This window comes from Conger conger, chromosome 4 (assembly GCF_963514075.1).
Source record: "Conger conger chromosome 4, fConCon1.1, whole genome shotgun sequence".
Taxonomy (NCBI): domain Eukaryota; kingdom Metazoa; phylum Chordata; class Actinopteri; order Anguilliformes; family Congridae; genus Conger; species Conger conger.
Genome location: NC_083763.1, coordinates 29853608 through 29872632, shown reverse-complemented (window position 1 = coordinate 29872632; position 19025 = coordinate 29853608). Strand labels below are relative to the sequence as shown.

Sequence of the window (19025 nt, the reverse complement as noted above, 5' to 3'; positions counted from 1 at the left end):
GGAGATGCATGCCTTTATTTCTTCCCAACATAATCCTCTTCCATCTACAGCTAGTCCGAAATACAGCTGCTCAGCTTCTCTCTGGCACGAGGAAATGAGATCACATCACACCTACATACTAGCCTCTCTTCACAGGCTACCAGTAAAGTTTGTTTTGGTCAGGGTTTTAATCTTTGTTTCTAAAGCCCTACATGGATTGCCCCCTCACTATATTTCCAAACTCCTCTGACCCTATTCCACCTCCAGGTCTCTGAGATCCTCTGACAAATTGCTCATGTGCATTCCGCAATGCTATTTTAGGGTGATTGTGCCTTCTCCATTGAGAGGTTGAGAATAGCCTTCCTCTGAGTATTAAGTCCTCCCCCTCCATTGACACCTTAAATATTGTCATGAGACATACTTCTTCTCATTAGCCTATGAGTTTGTCTGAAGTATTTCCCAATACATTATGTCTTGTGTGTAATGTGAAATCTTATTTTAATTCATGCATCTTATTTAACTCTGTACAGCACTTTGGTCAATTTGTTATTTTAAATGTGCTATGGAAAAGTTGGCTTGATTTATGGTGTCATCATCCCTCTACCAAATTCAAGATGCTGACAGACTATGCACTGGCATATTGTATATAGGCAATACAGGCCCACTGCTTCTTTAAGTGATTTTGTGATTTTTTGTGACATCTGTATTATGAGTAATTATGAGTAATTCAGGAAATCAATGATTACTGTAATTGTTTGCAATGTTGAACAATAAAATGTGATTTTTCAATGCCATTTAGTTTGAATCTACTGTAATTTACCATTAAAACCCAAATTGTAATAGTCTATGCAGCAATAACTATTTCATTCTAAAGTTTATCTTTCAGTAAAATACATTATAGTTCTCTGAATAGCTGGATAACCCCGTAAAAGAATACACCAAATTTTGGGAAATATACCTTTTTTCCGACTTACCCAGACTTAAATGAGATGTTCAATTTAATTTTCATTTTTGTGCATTCACTGGCTCTGTTTCCATTTTAGCATAATCTGTTAGCTTAGCATAAAGACTTGAAGCCTATAGGAGTCAGTAGCCTACCTCCTTCAATGTGAAGAATTTTCCCTTACAGCAACTCTGAAGCTGTCTTATTTACCTGAGGTATCATGTTTATTTGAAATACACATTCAAGAAAAGAATTGTAAAAATGAGAGACGTTGTTTTCTGAGAAGTTAGACGGTTGGAACTATGGCCGCTGAACACACTTGCATCCTTCAGTCTTTTGGAGTCTCTTACTAAATTATATTGTGGGTCTTATGAGGTATAAAATACTGCATTTTGCTTACCTAAAACATGTATTCTTCTTATCCAACCTGAGGCACAACGCCCTGTGCAACTATGCTCGCAATGCTCACTACTACGTTCGTATTGCCTCAGGAGGATATTTGTAAATTCATCGAGCTAACTATGGCTAATTTGCAAACTGGTATTGTTTTATAAATAGAAATGTAGTCTTCGCTTCGATAATAAGCAATAGTATATTGCAAGTAATAGCAAGAGTTTCAGTGATGCAATTTGGGCAGTTACGAACAATCAGAATAAGCCCCCACACCATTGGCTGTGGCAATTAGAACTAGTTTTTTTAACCAATGACCTTGAATTATTCTACAGCTGTACAATGCCTGTCAACTGTATATTTTGAAACCAGAAGGACTATGAACACAGACAGAGGGTGAGTCAACATGTCAGTGTTTTAACACAGAAATCTTACCTATTGTACCTTTAAAACAAATATGGAGCAGGAGGCAGAGACACTAATCGAACCCAGACAAAAAGGAATGACTTAGACGTATAACAGAGAACAGAAAACGCTCTAAGTCTATGTTCCCACATCTTCTACGTGGCACCCTTGCTATAGAGACTAGCAAGCAGAAAAATAAAGAGAAGAAGAAAGACGATTGTGCCAAGTAAAATTGTAACTGAAACATTTCATGATAGAATGTACTAAATTTTTCTGATGGAACTTAGTCAATCAACATTCAATAAAACACAGTTGTTCAAATAAATGATTCTCCCCCTCATACAAAAACTGAAAGAAGATGAATGATCTGCATATCAATCTCTTAGGCCTAATAAATCTTATTCAAATGATTTGGCTTCCAAAGTTTTGTTTCTTTTTCAAAATATACGTATAACTCCACCTAAGTCATATTTAAAAATATTACATTGAATCATACTCTAATTTATATGGGCTAATAAAATGCATAGATTCCAAAAAAATAAAAAATACAAATACAAATAAAAAAATTGGCAACTGCTGTTATCTGAAGCCAAAATGTCTAAAACTCTGTAAAGTCATCTTTCATGTTTTCAGTCAAACTCAACATGAAAGATAGCAGACCTTCTGCTAAACAATGCACTCACCTTGAACATTCCGTTTCAAATCCCAGTCCCCCGTCACTATGTATGTAGATTTCTGCATGAAATGCTGTTTTGGCTTCTCCTGAATTGGAAGGTTGGAGACCTCATCCTTAGTGTTTCCATCAAGCACAACTACAGATGTGGTGTCTGAGCTGAAGTAGGATTTTGATTCCTGAACAGAACAGCATTCAATGCTTCTTGAAATCATTCTTTGAAAGATGGTGTTTTTCAGTACTGGAATTTCCATAATTTGCATTGATTTCAGCCAACTGTAAAGCAATGCTTTCTGCTTCTTCAGGTATGCCTTCTGGAACAGAATAGCCGCCTGAATGATCTGAACACAGACATTTTCACTATCAGTTCTAAACATGTTTTGCAAAAGAATTGGAGGCATCTGGTTGTCATACTGTGAGGTTGAGGAGGTGCAGAGAGCCAGGTGCGACTAAGGGGTAAATCCCTTGTAAGCGGACACACAAACGTGCCCGCCACTAAGACCCCGGGGGGTACAGGAGACAGCTCTGAACCCGGAGACAACTCCGCACAAATAAAAGGAAGAGCCCCAAATAACGGCTCTGAAAATAAAACTACCCTACAAAACCAGGGCGAAAATCACAAACCAAAAATGAGTGCGTAAAGGCTAGCACTCCTCTCCCGGACCGGGGAAAACCCAAAATAAAAGTACAACCCAGTATAAAAGACTGGGCGAACAAAAATAAAGATTCAGGAGTCGCAGCTCCGAAATAACACACAAATCAAAATACAAAATACCGGGGACAACGTCCCTCACCCACGGACTCACACGAGCCGAAAATAAAAAGAAACAAAGAACAACAGAACCAAAAGGAAGGCGGTCGCAGTGTACACACACTAGCACGCAGACCCCTTCCTTACCTTTTTTGAACACAATGCGAACCAGCACAATACCTGACTCGTTAGCTGCTGAGTCTACCATGTGCTAAATACCGGCTTTAGGTGGCAGAGTGAACAGTGACACCGAAGCGAAGACTGAGGGGAAATGAGGGCTTTAAATACCTTCAGGAGGTAGACATCAAGTACGCACTAATGACCACCAGGTGAAAGTAATAAGCCCCCCTGGTGACCACAACCAGTACTACCTCCAACCCTGACAGGACCCCCCTTCTAAGGAGCGGCCCCAGACGCTCCTTCAGCCCCCCGCCTGCGGAACTCATGGATGAGTTCTGGGTCCAGAATGTTCCTAGTGGGAACCCAACAGCGCTCATGAGGGCCATAGCCCTCCCAGTCCACAAGGTACTGTCTACCCCTGCCCACGCAACGCTCAGCCAGGATGCGGCGCACCGTATAGGCCGTACCCCCGTCAACTAACCGTGGAGGCGGTGGAGGAACCTCCGCCGGGGCCAGCACGCTGGTGAGCACCGGTTTAAGGCGTGAGATGTGGAAGGTGGGGTGGATCCTCATGGACCGGGGCAGTTGGAGTCTCACCGTAACTGGGTTGATCTTTTTGATAATATGGAATGGACCCACATAGCGGGGGGCGAGCTTCCGCGACTCCACTCGCAATGGCAGATCGCGAGTGGACAGCCACACCCTCTGCCCTACCCTGTAGGAAGGAGCTGACCGGCGATGTCTGTCGGCCAGTCGCTTCTGGGTAGCAGTAGCCCGTAGGAGTGCCGCCCGTACTTTAATCCAGGTGCCTCGGCACCGCCAAACAAAAGCCTCAGCGGAGGGCACCTCGGCCCCCTTCTCCAGTTCCGGGAACAATGGCGGCACGTACCCAAATTGAGCCTCAAAGGGCGAGAGCCCAGTGGAGGCGTTGCGCAGAGTGTTGTGTGCGTACTCGGCCCACGCGAGCTGACAACTCCAGGACGTGGGGTTGGCCGCAGCTAAGCGCCGAAGTGTGTTCTCAAGCGTCTGGTTTGTGCGCTCCGTCTGCCCGTTGGTCTCAGGATGAAAGCCCGAAGACAGACTTAATGAGGCCCCTAACAAGGAGCAGAACACACGCCAAAACCTAGACACGAACTGGGGTCCGCGGTCAGACACCACATCCTATAATAAAAGTTTAAAAAAGTTTATAAAAGTTTGCGAACCCTAAAAACCTCTGAACCTGCTTTATTGACGCAGGAGTAGGCCAGTTCTTAACGGCCGCTACTTTCGTTGGGTCCATTTCAATTCTCCCCTCAGACACAATAAACCCAAGAAAAGATACATTAGCGGTAGGGGATACCTATTTTTAATGGTTATTGTATTCAACCCTCTATAATCTATGCAGGGTCTCAGGCTCCCGTCCTTTTTTTTTTCACAAAAAAGAACCCGGCCCCCGCTGGTGACGTAGATGGTCTAATAAATGCATCGCGAATGTATTCATTCATAGCCTTGCTCTCTGGTGCCGACAACGAAAACAGCGACCCCCTAGGTGGAGACGTTCCAGGGAATAACTCAATGGCACAGTCATAGGGTCGGTGCGGAGGTAACATAGTGGCTCGCTGTTTGCTAAACACCTCCGCTACCTCCCTATATTCCCTGGGAACGTTCTGCGGGAGAGGAAACGCAATAGCCCCTATCATCTGCCCCTCATCTCCACTGTCAGAGTCCTGCCAGGATCTCTCAGAGTCCCGGTCAGTGACGTCACTGACCTCCCCCTCGTCCACGAGGGGAACCCCCTAGCCTCCTCCTCGTCCCCCTCAGAGTCTATATTGGCCTCTACGGGTGGGGCTGCGGGAGTGTGCGTCTGCTCAGAGTGATTGGCGCACTGCGGACCCCACCGGGACACCGGATTGCTCCGGTCTCCCCAGTTTATTTGGGGCTGATGTTTTATTAGCCAAACGTGACCTAGTACAATAGTCCAGGCGCTTGTCATTTCCCGCCTGGATTACTGCAACTCCCTCCTAGCCGGTCTCCCAGTGTGTGCCATCAAGCCCCTCCAGCTGGTCCAGAATGCTGCAGCCCACCTGATCACCAGTCAGCCCAGGTCGGCTCATGTCACCCCGCTTCTCACTGGCCTCCACTGGCTTCCTATCGCCGCATGCATCCGTTTCAAGGCCCTAGTGTTGGCATTTCAGGCTGCTAAGGGGACTGCCCCACCTTACATACAATCCTTGATCACTCCCTACTCCCCAGCTAGACCACTCCGGTCTGCCAGCTCTGGTCGCCTTATGCTTCCCTCTCTACGTGCACCTGGCGGTCGAGCTGCACGTTCACGCCTGTTTTCCGTTCTGGTTCCTCAGTGGTGGAATGACTTGCCCTCCTGCATTCAAAACTACCGTCCGGTATCTCTCCTTCCTTTTCTATCCAAATCCATTGAACGAGCCGCCTCCAACCAACTCTCTTCCTTCCTCTCTCAGAATAACCTGCTGGAGCCCCACCAGTCCGGCTTCAGACCTGGCCACTCGACGGAGACTGCACTCCTCTCTGTCAACGAGTCCCTTCAGGCTGCACGAGCAACCTCCCTCTCCTCTGTCCTGATCCTTCTTGACCTCTCTGCAGCGTTCGACACGGCCAACCACTCCATCCTCTTAGCCTCCCTGGCATCTACAGGGATCTGTGGCACAGCCTTAGACTGGATTAAATCTTATCTCTCTGGCCGGTCCTCCCACGTGTCCTGGGCTGGAAGTGTCAACCCCTCGCCCCCTTGTTACAGGAGTCCCCCAGGGCTCAGTCCTCGGACCCCTCCTCTTCTCCACTTACACAAGATCCCATGGTCCTGTTATCTCTGCTCATGGCATTTCATATCATTGTTATGCCGATGACACCCAACTCTTTCTCTCCTTCCCCCCATCAGACACACAGGTCTCGACCCGTATCTCCGCCTGCCTGAGAGACATCCAGAGCTGGATGGGCAACCACCATCTAAAGCTCAACCCAGATAAGACGGAGGTGATCTTTATCCCTGCTTTAACCTCTCCCTTCTCTGATGTCTCCATCTCACTAGGGGATACCACAGTGACCTCATCCCCTAGTGCAAGAAACCTTGGAGTGGTGATGGACAACAGGCTATCCTTCTCCAAGAACATCGCTACGGTGACCCGGGTGTGCAGGTTCTTCCTGTACAACATCCGGAGAATCCGACCCTTTCTCACCACCTACTCCACTCAGCTCCTTGTTCAAGCAATGGTCCTGTCCCGCCTGGACTATTGCAATTCTCTGCTGGCTGGCCTTCCAGCATCTGCCATCAGACCCCTACAACTCATCCAGAATGCTGCAGCCCGTCTGGTATTCAATGTTCCCAGACATTCACATGTCACCCCCCTGCTCAGCAACCTCCACTGGCTGCCTGTTATGGCTCGCATGAAATTTAAAACTTTGGTGCTCGCATACCAGGCGGTTAAAGGATCAGCCCCTGTGTATATTCAATCCCTTATCAAGACCTATACACCAACAAGACCCCTCCGTTCTGCCACTTCGTGCCGTCTGGCACCTCCCCCTCGCCATACCTGCACTTCACACTCACGACTGCTGTCTGTCCTGGTCCCACGGTGGTGGAATGACCTCCCGGTGAATGTCAAAACGGCAGAGTCTCTGACCTCCTTCAAGCGCAGACTGAAGACCTCTTCAGGCTACACCTTTCCCTCCCCAACTCACAATCACTGTGATTAGCCTTAGACCGTAATGGCACTTATGTATAGATATCGTTACTTGTATAGGTATTGTTGTTTTTATATGCTAGTTTGAAAGTTGATTGTACTCTTCAAGGGTTCTGAATTTCTGTATGTTTACACTAGGACTCGGAACTGTACTGTCCTCTCAGGTCTACTTTTGCACTTGTTCTTGTGATTGATTTGCACTTTGTTGTACGTCGCTCTGGATAAGAGCGTCTGCTAAATGCCACGTAATGTAATGTAATGCCTACCACTGTCAGAACAGCAGAATCCCTCCCCCTATTTCGACGCAGACTCAAAACCTACCCTTTCAAACTCTACCTTAGTCCTCCCTCCTGATTTCCCCTGCCCCTCCTTTCTGATATCTCTATCCTTGTCTGACCCCCCAAAAAAAAAAAAAAAAAAAAAAAAAGCACTTATGATGACAACTATGTTTAGAACAGCATTTCATGTGTATTTTGCTAGTTCTGGATGTGATGCTTTGACTTATGGTAGAACCTATGCACTTGTAAGTCGCTTTGGATTAAAAGCGTCTGCCAAATGACTAAAATGTAAATGTAAAGGGTACTCCACCAAAAAGAAAAAAATGCGCTCCCGGTGCCCCCGAAACGGAATCCGCATCACCACCCGGTCAGTGATCTGACGCACAACCCTGGATCCCAACGGGCGACCGTCCAGCGCCGTGATGGATTGGAACCGGCAGTCTCTGGTGTTTTGCCCACTGTCGGTCGATAAAATTGTCCACTGCCCCGGAATCAATAAAGGCGTCTGCCCTAGCCCCACCCCCCTTCCACGTCAAGTTGACGGGGAGAAACGTGCGAAAGCTGATACCTCTCACCAGTCCCACTAGTGAAAGTAATAAGCCCACAATAATAAGCCCACAATAATAAGCCCACAACCAGTACTACCTCCAACCCTGACCTCATACACCAAAGCAATGTTTCTGACAGTAGAAACACTGCAAGCTTTAGCAACCAATGATGCATCAAATGGAGGCAAAAGGACAAATGCATCACACTTGTTCACATTCTGTAGCAGTCCACTAAATTGGGTCCCTACAATGGCATTCCACCCTGACTGATTTGCAGTAAACATTAGCACCTGCAAAAGATTTGAATTAGGTTCAAGAGAAATAATGCTCAACTTGTTCTTTTGTCTTACTTTTGGGAGTATACGATGCAAGATTTACCATGCAAGGATAAAGAAGGAAACGCATGGTACTTCCTTGAGAAATGGGAGCTTCTACTATAACTCTGATACTGCTTGTGTATTTGGCAGCTTTCAGTGCAAGAACAATTTCACGAAAAAGCTTACAGCAGTCGACCAGATGATCAAGGACCATTTCTGCATTTAAGTGACTGAGATCTTGAATACCACACATGAACAACACCTCTTTGAAATTCCTGTCACCATCTGTGACACTTAATTCAGCAAGCAATTCTGCAACCTTGGAGTTGGATAGCTTTCCACATTCCTTTTTCACAAAAATAGAACTTGAGTGTAAATACCGCTGTAGCAATTCACCAACCCTTAACTGATCAGCAAAAACTAAGGATTTTGGTTTGTGGAAGAGGCTGGCATCCTCAGAAGTGGCATGCAGTTCATTGTGAAAGAAGAACCACCTCCCAATAATGTGATCTTCACGTCTTAGTTCAACCAAAACATGACCCTCTTTGTCTGTGAAACAGCCACATACTTCAATTCCATCAGATGACTCTCTTGCTGTTCTCAGATATATGACCATTACTACAGTACTACAGGATGAACATAGTAGTCCTGCAACTGGCACATCATTTCATCAGAAACCCTGAAGGTTGAAATAGCCTCCTTGAATTCCTCACCATAGTACACATCTCCCAGCTGTCGGAAGACTGAACCATACAGAAATCCGTCCTGAGAGAGGGCAGTATAAGCCTGCAAAGCCTTTTCAAATGCAACTGGCTCATGGGCATTCCTCACCCAATATTTCCCTGAGCTAAAATCCAATTGGGAACATAGCTCTCCAGTCACCGTTGAAAACAATTCTGCCTCCATTTCATTCTCCTGCAAGGATCCTATGCTGCTCTGTATTTGGTCCAGGATGGGGTCCATCATATGACTATGGTAAGCAGCACGGACATCTAAAATGTGAAGGAACAGATTCTTGTTGTTGAAGGAGGTCTTCAACTTATGGTGAAGACAGTCAACTGCATCTCCCTCACCTGATAGGGTACAAGACTGAGGGCTGTTGAAGGCAGCTAAGCAGACCTTCCCTGAGTAAGCAGGCAGGATTTCTGATACCTCTATGTTACTGACAACAAGCATCTTCCCTCCTGTCACCTTGCTCTGCAACATACTGCGGAAATGGATCACCATTACTGCATCCTCAAGAGACAGCAGACCAGAGCAATGGGCAGCGGCAACCTCTCCTACAGAGTGCCCAAGAATGGCATCAGGTGTAATACCCCAGTGCTTTAGAAGGCTGAAAATGGCAACCTGGATAGCAAAGAGAAGGGGTTGGACAACATCTGGTTTTGAATAATCATCATTGTCATAGTCATTTTCCAGTTTTTGTGAAATGTTAGAGCTTTTGTAATTCAGAAACAGGTTCTCAACCTCCTTCATCTTTTCTCTGAAAATTGGCTCCTCTTTCAACAGTTCCTTGCACATGCCTCTGTAAGTCACTCCATTTCCACAAAACACAAAAACTAATTTTAAGCTTTGTGCTAATCTGAGTTGCTCCTGTAAGTCACTGAGAGAGGATGTCAGAAACACTTCTGTATGTGTGCTTTAGGTGGCTTCTCCGACATGCTGATGTATATGCCAGACATTTTAGACATGGCCTGGTGATTGGAGTGACAGAGCGGCCATCTTGATTGACAGCAGTTTTGCTTATGATGCACCACACATGGTCAAAGTCCTGGAGAGCCTGTACACAAGACAACATAGGAAATACTTTCATGGCTTTCATGTCACACAGGAATTTGATGGTAGTGCCACCTTAGGATCATAGATAGCTCCTGATCACAAAGGCATTTATAATGCAAAGCTGAATGAAAATTGAGAATTATTTAATTTGCAGTGTAGCCACGATCACAACTGCAAATATAGATACCCATGGTACTACAGATACAAGAAAGTATTTGGACAGTGACAATTTCTGATGCTTTGGCTCTTTACTCCATAATGCAAATTTTTTCTAAATAAATATGAGGTTAAAGTGTGCACTGTTAGCTTTAATTTGAGGGTATTTACATCAAGATCTTTTTGTACATAGTCCCTCCATTTTAGGGCACCAAAAGTAACTGGACAGTTGACTTCTCAGCTATAGTTATGCCAATGATGGTGTGGTGAGCCACGGACCCCTTGCCGAGCTCAGACCTCACGTTCCCACGAGCAGTACCTCACCATGAGGTGTCTCGGGGACGAACTCAAGTACTCCGAACGTTCTGGAGCCCTGGTAAGTTCTACTGAACTTCCAGCCCAGTCTCGAAGTGAAGGGTGTGATGCAAATCTGGTATATGTCCTGTATTCAATGTATTCCTCTAAAATAATCTTTATCACATATGATTATAGTAAGATATACTTTATTATAATCAATCAAAAGAATAGAGTTATACAGATTACAGGATATATATCATCTTTCAGTTTGCTGATCACATGCAAGTTACTTATACCCCTTTAGCTCTTTCTAATTTACCTTTCCACCATGATGTTAAAATTCAAGGTACACCCCTCAAATACCCATCCTCTTTGCCCTTAGCCTTATCCTATAGCTCCCCCCTCTGGACATTTAAAAGAAACTATTCCTAGAATATTATATTTATCTAAACTCTAAAAACTTCTCTACATTTTTCTACCTTATATAGTACCTTTAATGAGAAATAAAAGACATAAAAATAAAAGGAAACTTATAAAGTTGAACTTCTATGTGCTACTTTTCCTACTTATACAAGTAATATAGATTATAATTACCACTCAAGCTTGATTATAGTTGTTCTGTGTTGCTCTTTCTTCAGCAGCTCGTAGATATCTTGTGAAGCAAAATTCTAAGATGCTATCCTAAGGTCTAAAAGCTTATTCCTTATATATCCTTTATTCGTATAAAAGTGTACCTTTTTTTGATAAGAAATGTCCCCAGTATACCGAGTGGGAAGACATTTATCTCTTATGCAACTTTTTTAATGACCATATTCATTACTTCTGTTTGTCCCACTGTCATTTTATCATACCTCAAAAGAAATTTCCCCAATACTTTATCTCATGTGCCCCTCCGGTTGGGAATTTCCACCATCTCAATATACGAGTGGAAAAACACTAGCCTTTTTGTATTTTTTTTAAGGAATCTATTCATCACTGGTGTCTGTTTCAATTTCATAGTCTCTCCTTGACTTCCTCCACACCTCATGCAAGCCAGAAGTTAGTGCCTGCCACCATCTCAATACACTCTTCAGGTGCCCCTTTTTGTGGCGCCTTAAGGGATCTACAAAAGAAATCCAGCTCATAGCTGAGTGTAATTCATCATTTAACTCCTCCACTGTTAGTCCTTTGAATCTATCCGATAAATTATTTGTACTATAATCAGGAAGGCCCTTGAAGCCTCTTAATCTTCTTTCGGTATTGACATCCCTTCTGTTTTCCTTATCTCTCCTACATTTTTCCATCTCCTCATACTCTTTGATCTCCCAATTATCTTCATTGTTTTCCTCATCCTGTTGCTTTAACCAGGCATTGTGCTCCTCCCCTGTAGGAGCAAGCCCACACGTGTCAACTAAGTATGTTATTCCATCTACCGTTTCTTTGAACGCCAAACTCCCTGGGTCACCAATTACCCGTTCAGCATGTTGAGCATCTTCCACGGTCATGCTAGAACACATTCTACGCATGGCCTCAGTCAGACCTTTAGCCTTGCTCTCTAAAACCCTAAATCTAAGTCCTCTGACTTCAGACTCCTCAGTGTCCATATACGGTTGTACATTTATCTTGTACCATATACTTCTCCTCTTACGGGAGCTTTTACTCCTACCCCATGGGCGTGTGCGAGGGGTTAACAATGCATTCCTGCCTAACCCATCTTCTGTCAATCTCTCATCAGGCAGGCCTAGGGCCGGGTCCTCGACAACGGTCAAGGAAGCAATTATGACGCCAAGAAATAACGCACACAAAAAAAAGAAAAACAGGTAGAGACATAGGCCAGACAATAAGATTCCAAAATTCACTGTCTTGACAGTCAAGGAAGCAATTATGAGGCTGAGAAATAACACAAAAATAATAGGTAGAGATATAGGCCAAACAATAGGATTCCAAAATTAACCGTCTGGAATAACATTAGGAAGAAAGAAAGCACTGGTAAGCTCAACAATTGCAATGGCAGTGGTAGGCCAAGGATGACATCTGCAGTTCATGACCAAATAATTCTTAATTAATAATAATTAAGAAAAAACCCCAAACACCTGTACAACAGATCAGAAACATTCTTCAGGAACCAGGCATGGAGGTGTTAGTGACTACTCTCTGCAAAAGACTTCTCAAACAGATCTACAGAGGCTACACTGCAAGAATGCAAAGCATTCTTTAGCTGCATTAAAAGAATGCCCATGTCACAGTAGTACCAAAAAGAGCCTGCGGAGTTCTGGAAGTAGGTATTGTGGAAAGCAAGGTTGACTGGTGATAGCAAGAGCAAAATGTGGAGACTAAAAGGAACTGCCCAAGAAGAAAAGCACCCCCCCTCATCTGTGAAAGAGATTATAGTTTGGGCACATATAGCCATCACAGGTGCTGTCTTACTTGCCACCTGTTAATAGAAGCAATATAGTGTAGCATCTGCAGCTCAAGTTCACTTCCAAACTCATTGGACAGTGCTTCATCTCACAACCCAAGGCAAGGATCCCAAACACACACAAACGGTCTTCAATGAATGATGTTCCAAACTGTTTGCTGGTAAGCCTACTGACACTGTTTTATCTCAGCCTCATAATGGCTTCCTTGACTTTCATTGGCATAACCTTCATTGGCATAACATAAATTGCCAGTTTTGTCGATCAATCTACACTCAATAACCCATGATAACAAAGTGAAAACATGTTTTTTAGAATTTTTATAAAAATCTAAACTTGAAATCTCTCATTTATATAAGTATTCATGCTCACCAACATAAAATGGGGCCACGTCACTGAAAATGCCCTCACATTCCTTGGAACTGCGCCAAAGGAAGTCTCTATTTAGAGGCATTTGCGAAATATTTTTTTGGTTAAAAAATAAAATGTCAAAAATGTTTGCCATAAAATCTCAAGAGTCTGCAGCCCCAATCGCAACAGTCTCAGTGTGCATATTGAAAATGCTACAGTTTCATTTACTCAGGCTGTGTTGTTTTAAGCAAGCCAAGCCAAGCAAACTATATGTATTTATATAACTTTTTAGTCGTCACTTCAATAACATGTTCGTAGTCGTTTTTTGAAGAGCTGAAGTTTATACTTAATTTCCGTACACACGGATGGGGGTAGTGCATTTTCTCTGGAACTACATTATCAATACTGGTCAGAGACAGCCGTACTTGGGCTCATCGTGGTCGAGAGAGCCTATACAAAAGGTAGATAATAGCACTTCTATGTACAAGTACTTTTGAATAAGTATACAGCAGCGAAACAGACAACAATGACATTTTATTTAGAGTTAGCACATTTTTCAGAATGAGAAACTATTATGCATTTGTTCCGCTGGATCTTTGCCCTGACAAGGACACTGACATTACCGTATTTCTTGTAGTACGTGATTTCCGAAATGCAGAGAAGGTGAGGTCTCCCCCCTCTTGTTTTACCACCCGCATGTTACAAAATAAGGAACTGTTGTCAGTGAAAAAGGAATGGTTAAATGGATACGGCTCTCCAGCTTGTTTCAATACAGTATGTATACCATAAATATCCAAGAAATATTACGATAAAACTATGAAATAACACAGAGAAAGCCTTACCTTGTCTAACTGCATGGGCAGCATAGTGAAGAGTCACTAGAGAGGATGAGCAGGCACTGTCAATACCCAATGAGGGGCCAGCGAAGTTGAAGGTGTAGGAGATCCTGTTGGCAGCTATGCTTATGGCTGTTCCTGTGCCGTTGTAGTGGGTAATGGTGGTTGGGCTGTTGTTCAGAAGTGTCTCATAGTCCCTATTCATGAGTCCTATCAGAAATATATGTTTTTGTTCATGAACTCAGTTGTATAATTCAATTCATACACAGATGCACTGGGTCAATGATAAATGACCCAGCTATAACTATAAAAGTAATAATAAGTAGTTTGTACCAATGAAAACCCCAGTTCTGGTTCCACTGGCCTTCTCCATGGATATCCCAGCATTCTCCAGGGCTCTGTAGGTGCACTCCAGCAGGAGCTTCTGCTGGGGATCCATGAAGTCAGCCTCTGCCTCAGTGATTCCAAAGAACTTGTGGTCAAACTCGTTCAACCTGAGGATTAAATCATTTATTGTTCAGTACTTTCATTTCACTGCATCAAGTTTCCGTGAGATATACAGTCCCCTCCAAAAGTATTGGAACACCAAAGTCAATTCATTTTGCTATACACTGAAGACTATTGAGATTTCAAAAGATGTATATGAAATGACAGATCCAAATTTCAACTTTAATTTACTGGTACTTGTATCTAGATTTGTTAAACAACTTACAACATATTAACTTTTGTATCAGATAAATTTTTAGGTGAGCAAAAGTATTGGAACATGTGACTGACAGGTGTTTCTTGTTGCCCAGATGTGTCCTGTTAGATTGATTGGTTGAACAATAAATATTTCTAAATGTCTACTCTTGGTTTTAGCCTAGAGTTTTGCCTGTGAAGATGTATTTGTGTCAGAAAAGATAAACCGAGCCGCGGTGGCGCAACAGGCTAAGACGCAGCAGACTTGCGGTTGCAGTTTGCTGCAGTTGCACACCGGGGACCGGGGTTTGATCTCGGTCCTGCCAAAAGCCAAGTTTGGCCGGCTCACATGGAGCAGCAATAATTGGCTCGCTGCTCCAGAGGGAGGGACTTGGCAGGGTTAGTAGACACAAACAATCACAAACAATCACGGTCACGACTTGTGAGACGAGGCGGCTTAAAGAAGGTCGCTCTCCTGCCGGCCGCTGAGGGACGGGGTGTGGGTGTTGTAGCTAATACTAGCTCTAATTGAATCAGACGGGGTCCAATTGGGACAAAAAGGGAAAAAATCGGATAAAAAAGAAAAAAAAGAAAAGATATGAAGAGAGCTGTCTTTGGGAGAAAAGCAAGCCATTTTGAAGCTTGGAAAAGAGAGCAAGCATTGGGGATAACTTGGAATATCCTGAAAAATAAAGAAGCTGCTGGCTTACTGAGCAAAAGACATGGAAGAGGTCGACCAAGGAAAACAGCTGTTGATGACAGATCCATTGTGAGAGCTGTGAAGAAAAACCCAAAAATATCAGTCAGTGACATCACAAACAATCTCCACAGGGCAGGGGTGAACATATCTCAATCAACCATTTTAAGAAGACTTAGAGAGCAGCAATATAGAGACTATACACCAAGATGCAAGCCACTCATCAGCAGTAAGACTCGGAAGGCAAGATTACAATTTGCAAATAAGTACAGAGATGAGCCACAAAAGTTCTGGAACAAAGTTTAATGGACTGATGAGACCAAGATTAACTTCCACCAAAGTGATGGAAAAGCCAAATTGTAGAAAAAGAGGGGATCTGCTCATGAGCCGAAACATGCGAGCTCATCTGTGAAGCACAGTGGAGGAAGGCTTGGGCTTGCAAGGCTGCTTCTGGAGTGGGCACAGCATTTTTATTGATGATGGCCAAGTCAATCACCAGACCTTAACCCAATTTAGTATGAATTCCACCTCCTGAAGAGGAGATTGAAGGGAAACCCCCCCTGAAACAAACAACAATTGAAAGAGGTGGAAAAGCATCATAAAAGAAGAATGCAATAGTTTGGTTATGTCAATAGGTCGCAGGCTTGATGCAGTTATTGCAAGCAAGGTATACGTGACCAAATGTTCACTTTAATTTACTTAAATGCTCTGTGTTCCAATACTTTTTCTCACCTAAAAATGTCGTTGTCTGACACAAAAGGTGCAATATTATAAGTAGTTTAACACATCTAAGTGTAAATACCAGGAAATAGAAATTCTGAACTCTTCTCTCGTGTTCATTTTTTTTTATCTCGACCCAAAATATATTCAGTGGATTGCAAAAACAAAGGAATTGGCCTTGCTGTTCCAATACTTTTGGGACTGTATTAAGATTCTGTTGCCTTTGCGGCTCAATTCACTTTGTCCACTTTCAAGGTAATAAACTTACTATATACTCATAAAACAATAATAAAACATTTATTTCCATCAGAAAATCTCAGAGAACACACTGAAGATACCTTGGAAATTACATTAATGTAGAATTATGTTTTTGGTTGTTATAAGGAGACCCCAGTTGCATGGATTTCAGAAATATGTGTTACAAAAAATATTCAGATTAATGTAGGAAGCATGTAGCTTACCCATCAATTAGGGCTGCTTTGGTAGTCCCAGTTTTCCCAGCTTTTCCCATAGTTTTCGAAGCTGTCGTCGCTGGGATTGCGGCACCACGTTCTCCGCTGTTTTGGCAGCCAATGGGCAACATGGGCTGCAGCCCAGGGCCTCCCCTGCCGGAGGGGCCTCCCTAGGGTGTCTTCAATAATTTTTTCATCAATCATAGGCTTGCGTCAAATGTTAATTACAGTGTTCATGTTGTATATAATACATATAAAACTAAATAAAAAGAAACAAAATGTCCCAAACAGTGCAACTTTCATGACGAATAAGAAATTGCTTCCAGATCAGCTTTGGTTTTTGTGTGTTTTATAGTCTATAATATAATTGTGTTTTTAAGTCTATAGTTTTATAGTCTATAAATAATCGTTTTCATAAAAACCATGGTGCGAGTCATGTATGTGACCCATTTCAGCATATACAGTGAAAATGTAATGGTGCTCCCCAGTGACAGTGTGGTGTGGAAGCTGCTAAGAAGAGACTACGAACCAGACAGGCTTATATGGCTCAGCCAAAAGTGTTCACGCACATGTAACCACACAAAGTTGGTAAGGTAGTGATGGGGTTCCTTTAAGAAGTTTTTGCCGCATTTTAGGCTATTTTCTGCGGTAGCGTCACAGTTTATGGCAATAGTAAGGAGGGCAGTATAAATGCACTGGTAGAGCATGTGCACACCACAACGTAAGTGTGCAGAATTGAGGCAGTACCAGTACAGTCCTGTAAAGTAACCGCTGCACACTGGCGACAATTCTTGCTCCTACAAAGTTGCAATTACATGCCTCTCATATTAGGTAAGCATTTGTCTATATTATTATAAAGAAATTGCTTTTAGTAGAAACAGTGTATTAATACTTAATCATATAAATGGCGGGCCAAAGCTGTTACTGCTAGCTGCTAATTAGATGCAAGTAAGCAACACGTTATCCATCCATCCATCCATTATCCTAACCCGCTTATCCTGAACAGGGTCGCAGGGGGGCTGGAGCCTATCCCAGCATACATTTGGCGAAAGGCAGGAATACACCCTGGACAGGTCGCCAGTCCATCGCAGGGCGCACACACCATTCACTCACACACTCATACCCACGGGCAATTTAGACTCTCCAATCAGCCTAACCTGCATGTCTTTGGACTGTGGGAGGAAACCGGAGTACCCAGAGGAAACCCACGCAGACACGGGGAGAACATGCAAACTCCACACAGAGAGGCCCCGGCCAACGGGGATTCGAACCCAGGACCTCCTAGCTGTGAGGCGGCAGTGCTACCCACTGCACCATCCGTGCCGCCCGCAACACGTTATTCTTGGTTGAAAATGTGAAATGCGTGGGTTATAAAGTTCACCATATAACATCAGGACCAAAAGAAATTGTAGAGTCTTATGCATGTTGATTAAAGAGCATGTATGTTAAAACTATATTAAAAATATCAATCATTGGGAGTTGTACATGGCTAGTACAGTTGCTAGCTATTTTGGGTTTTCAATTAACGGAATAGACAAACGTATCACTGTGTAAAGTTTGCATCAAGTACGTTATTTTGAGATGCAATAGTGAAGGAATATTTTGACTGTTGAGGTTAAAATTGTGATGTTTTATATGTAGGACAAAATGTAATGTACCTAGCTGCACTTAGCTAGCAGTATAAATGCACTGGTAGAGCATGTGCGCGCCAGAAAGTAAGTGTGCAGACTTGAGGCAGTAGCAGTACAGTCCTGTAAAGTAACCGCTGCACACTGGCGATAATTCTTGCCCCTACAAAGTTTGCAATTACATGCCTCTCATATTAGGTGTCGGAGACTGAGAAGAGTTCGCCTTGGGTCATCCGTCACTTGCCTCGAGGACACCACTAGAGGGAGCCCCGCTGCCGCTCATAAATTTTCTTCCTTTCGTCAACGGGATCAAGTAGGAATTGGAACAGAATTTCTTTATGACACGGGTACCCGTTTAACTTTGACTCCTACGGTTTTTTTGTTTTTTTGGGGTTTTTTTCTCCAAACAAACATGTTCATGGACTGATTCTAGATAGTTCAATTTGAGAATTCAATTTTTTGTTTTTATGCTGTATCATTGTGTAAGTTTCCTTTTCACATTTGCAAAGAAACTGTATGCTGTGTGCAATTGTAGTTCCAGTTCAGACAATAGAAACTAAAGTACATATACATCCTCCCTGGAATAAAATTTTCCTTGTGGTCCCTACTATAAGCTGGCTTCTGCAGTCTTAATATTTAATATAGGGGTTACACACATACAGTCCACTCCAAAAGTATTGGAAAATCGAGGCCAATTCCTTTGTTTTTGCAATACACTGAATACATTTGGGGTTGAGATTAAAAGATGAACCTGAGACAAAAGTTATGAATTTCATTTCCTACTTGGAACATAGCACCTTTGGTATCAAACCACCCAAATTTTATTTGAGAAAAAGTATTGGAACAGAGAGTATTTAAGTAAATGAAAGTAAATAACACTTAATATTTGGTGACTTAACTGATGCAATAACTACATCAAGCCTGCAACCCATT

At 43.2% G+C, this 19025-nt stretch overlaps 1 protein-coding gene across 1 annotated transcript in view; it reads right to left on the bottom strand.

The window, feature by feature from the left end:
• Positions 1–16523, bottom strand: part of LOC133126589 (uncharacterized) — a 61184-nt gene extending 44661 nt beyond the window's left edge. The window contains 7 exon segments of the mRNA XM_061238933.1: positions 2501–2791; positions 7887–8213; positions 8727–9726; positions 9728–9821; positions 13921–14124; positions 14248–14408; positions 16474–16523. Of these exon segments, the coding sequence (XP_061094917.1) occupies positions 2501–2791; positions 7887–8213; positions 8727–9726; positions 9728–9821; positions 13921–14124; positions 14248–14408; positions 16474–16523 (2127 nt within the window).
• Between the last annotated feature and the right edge of the window lie 2502 nt (positions 16524–19025).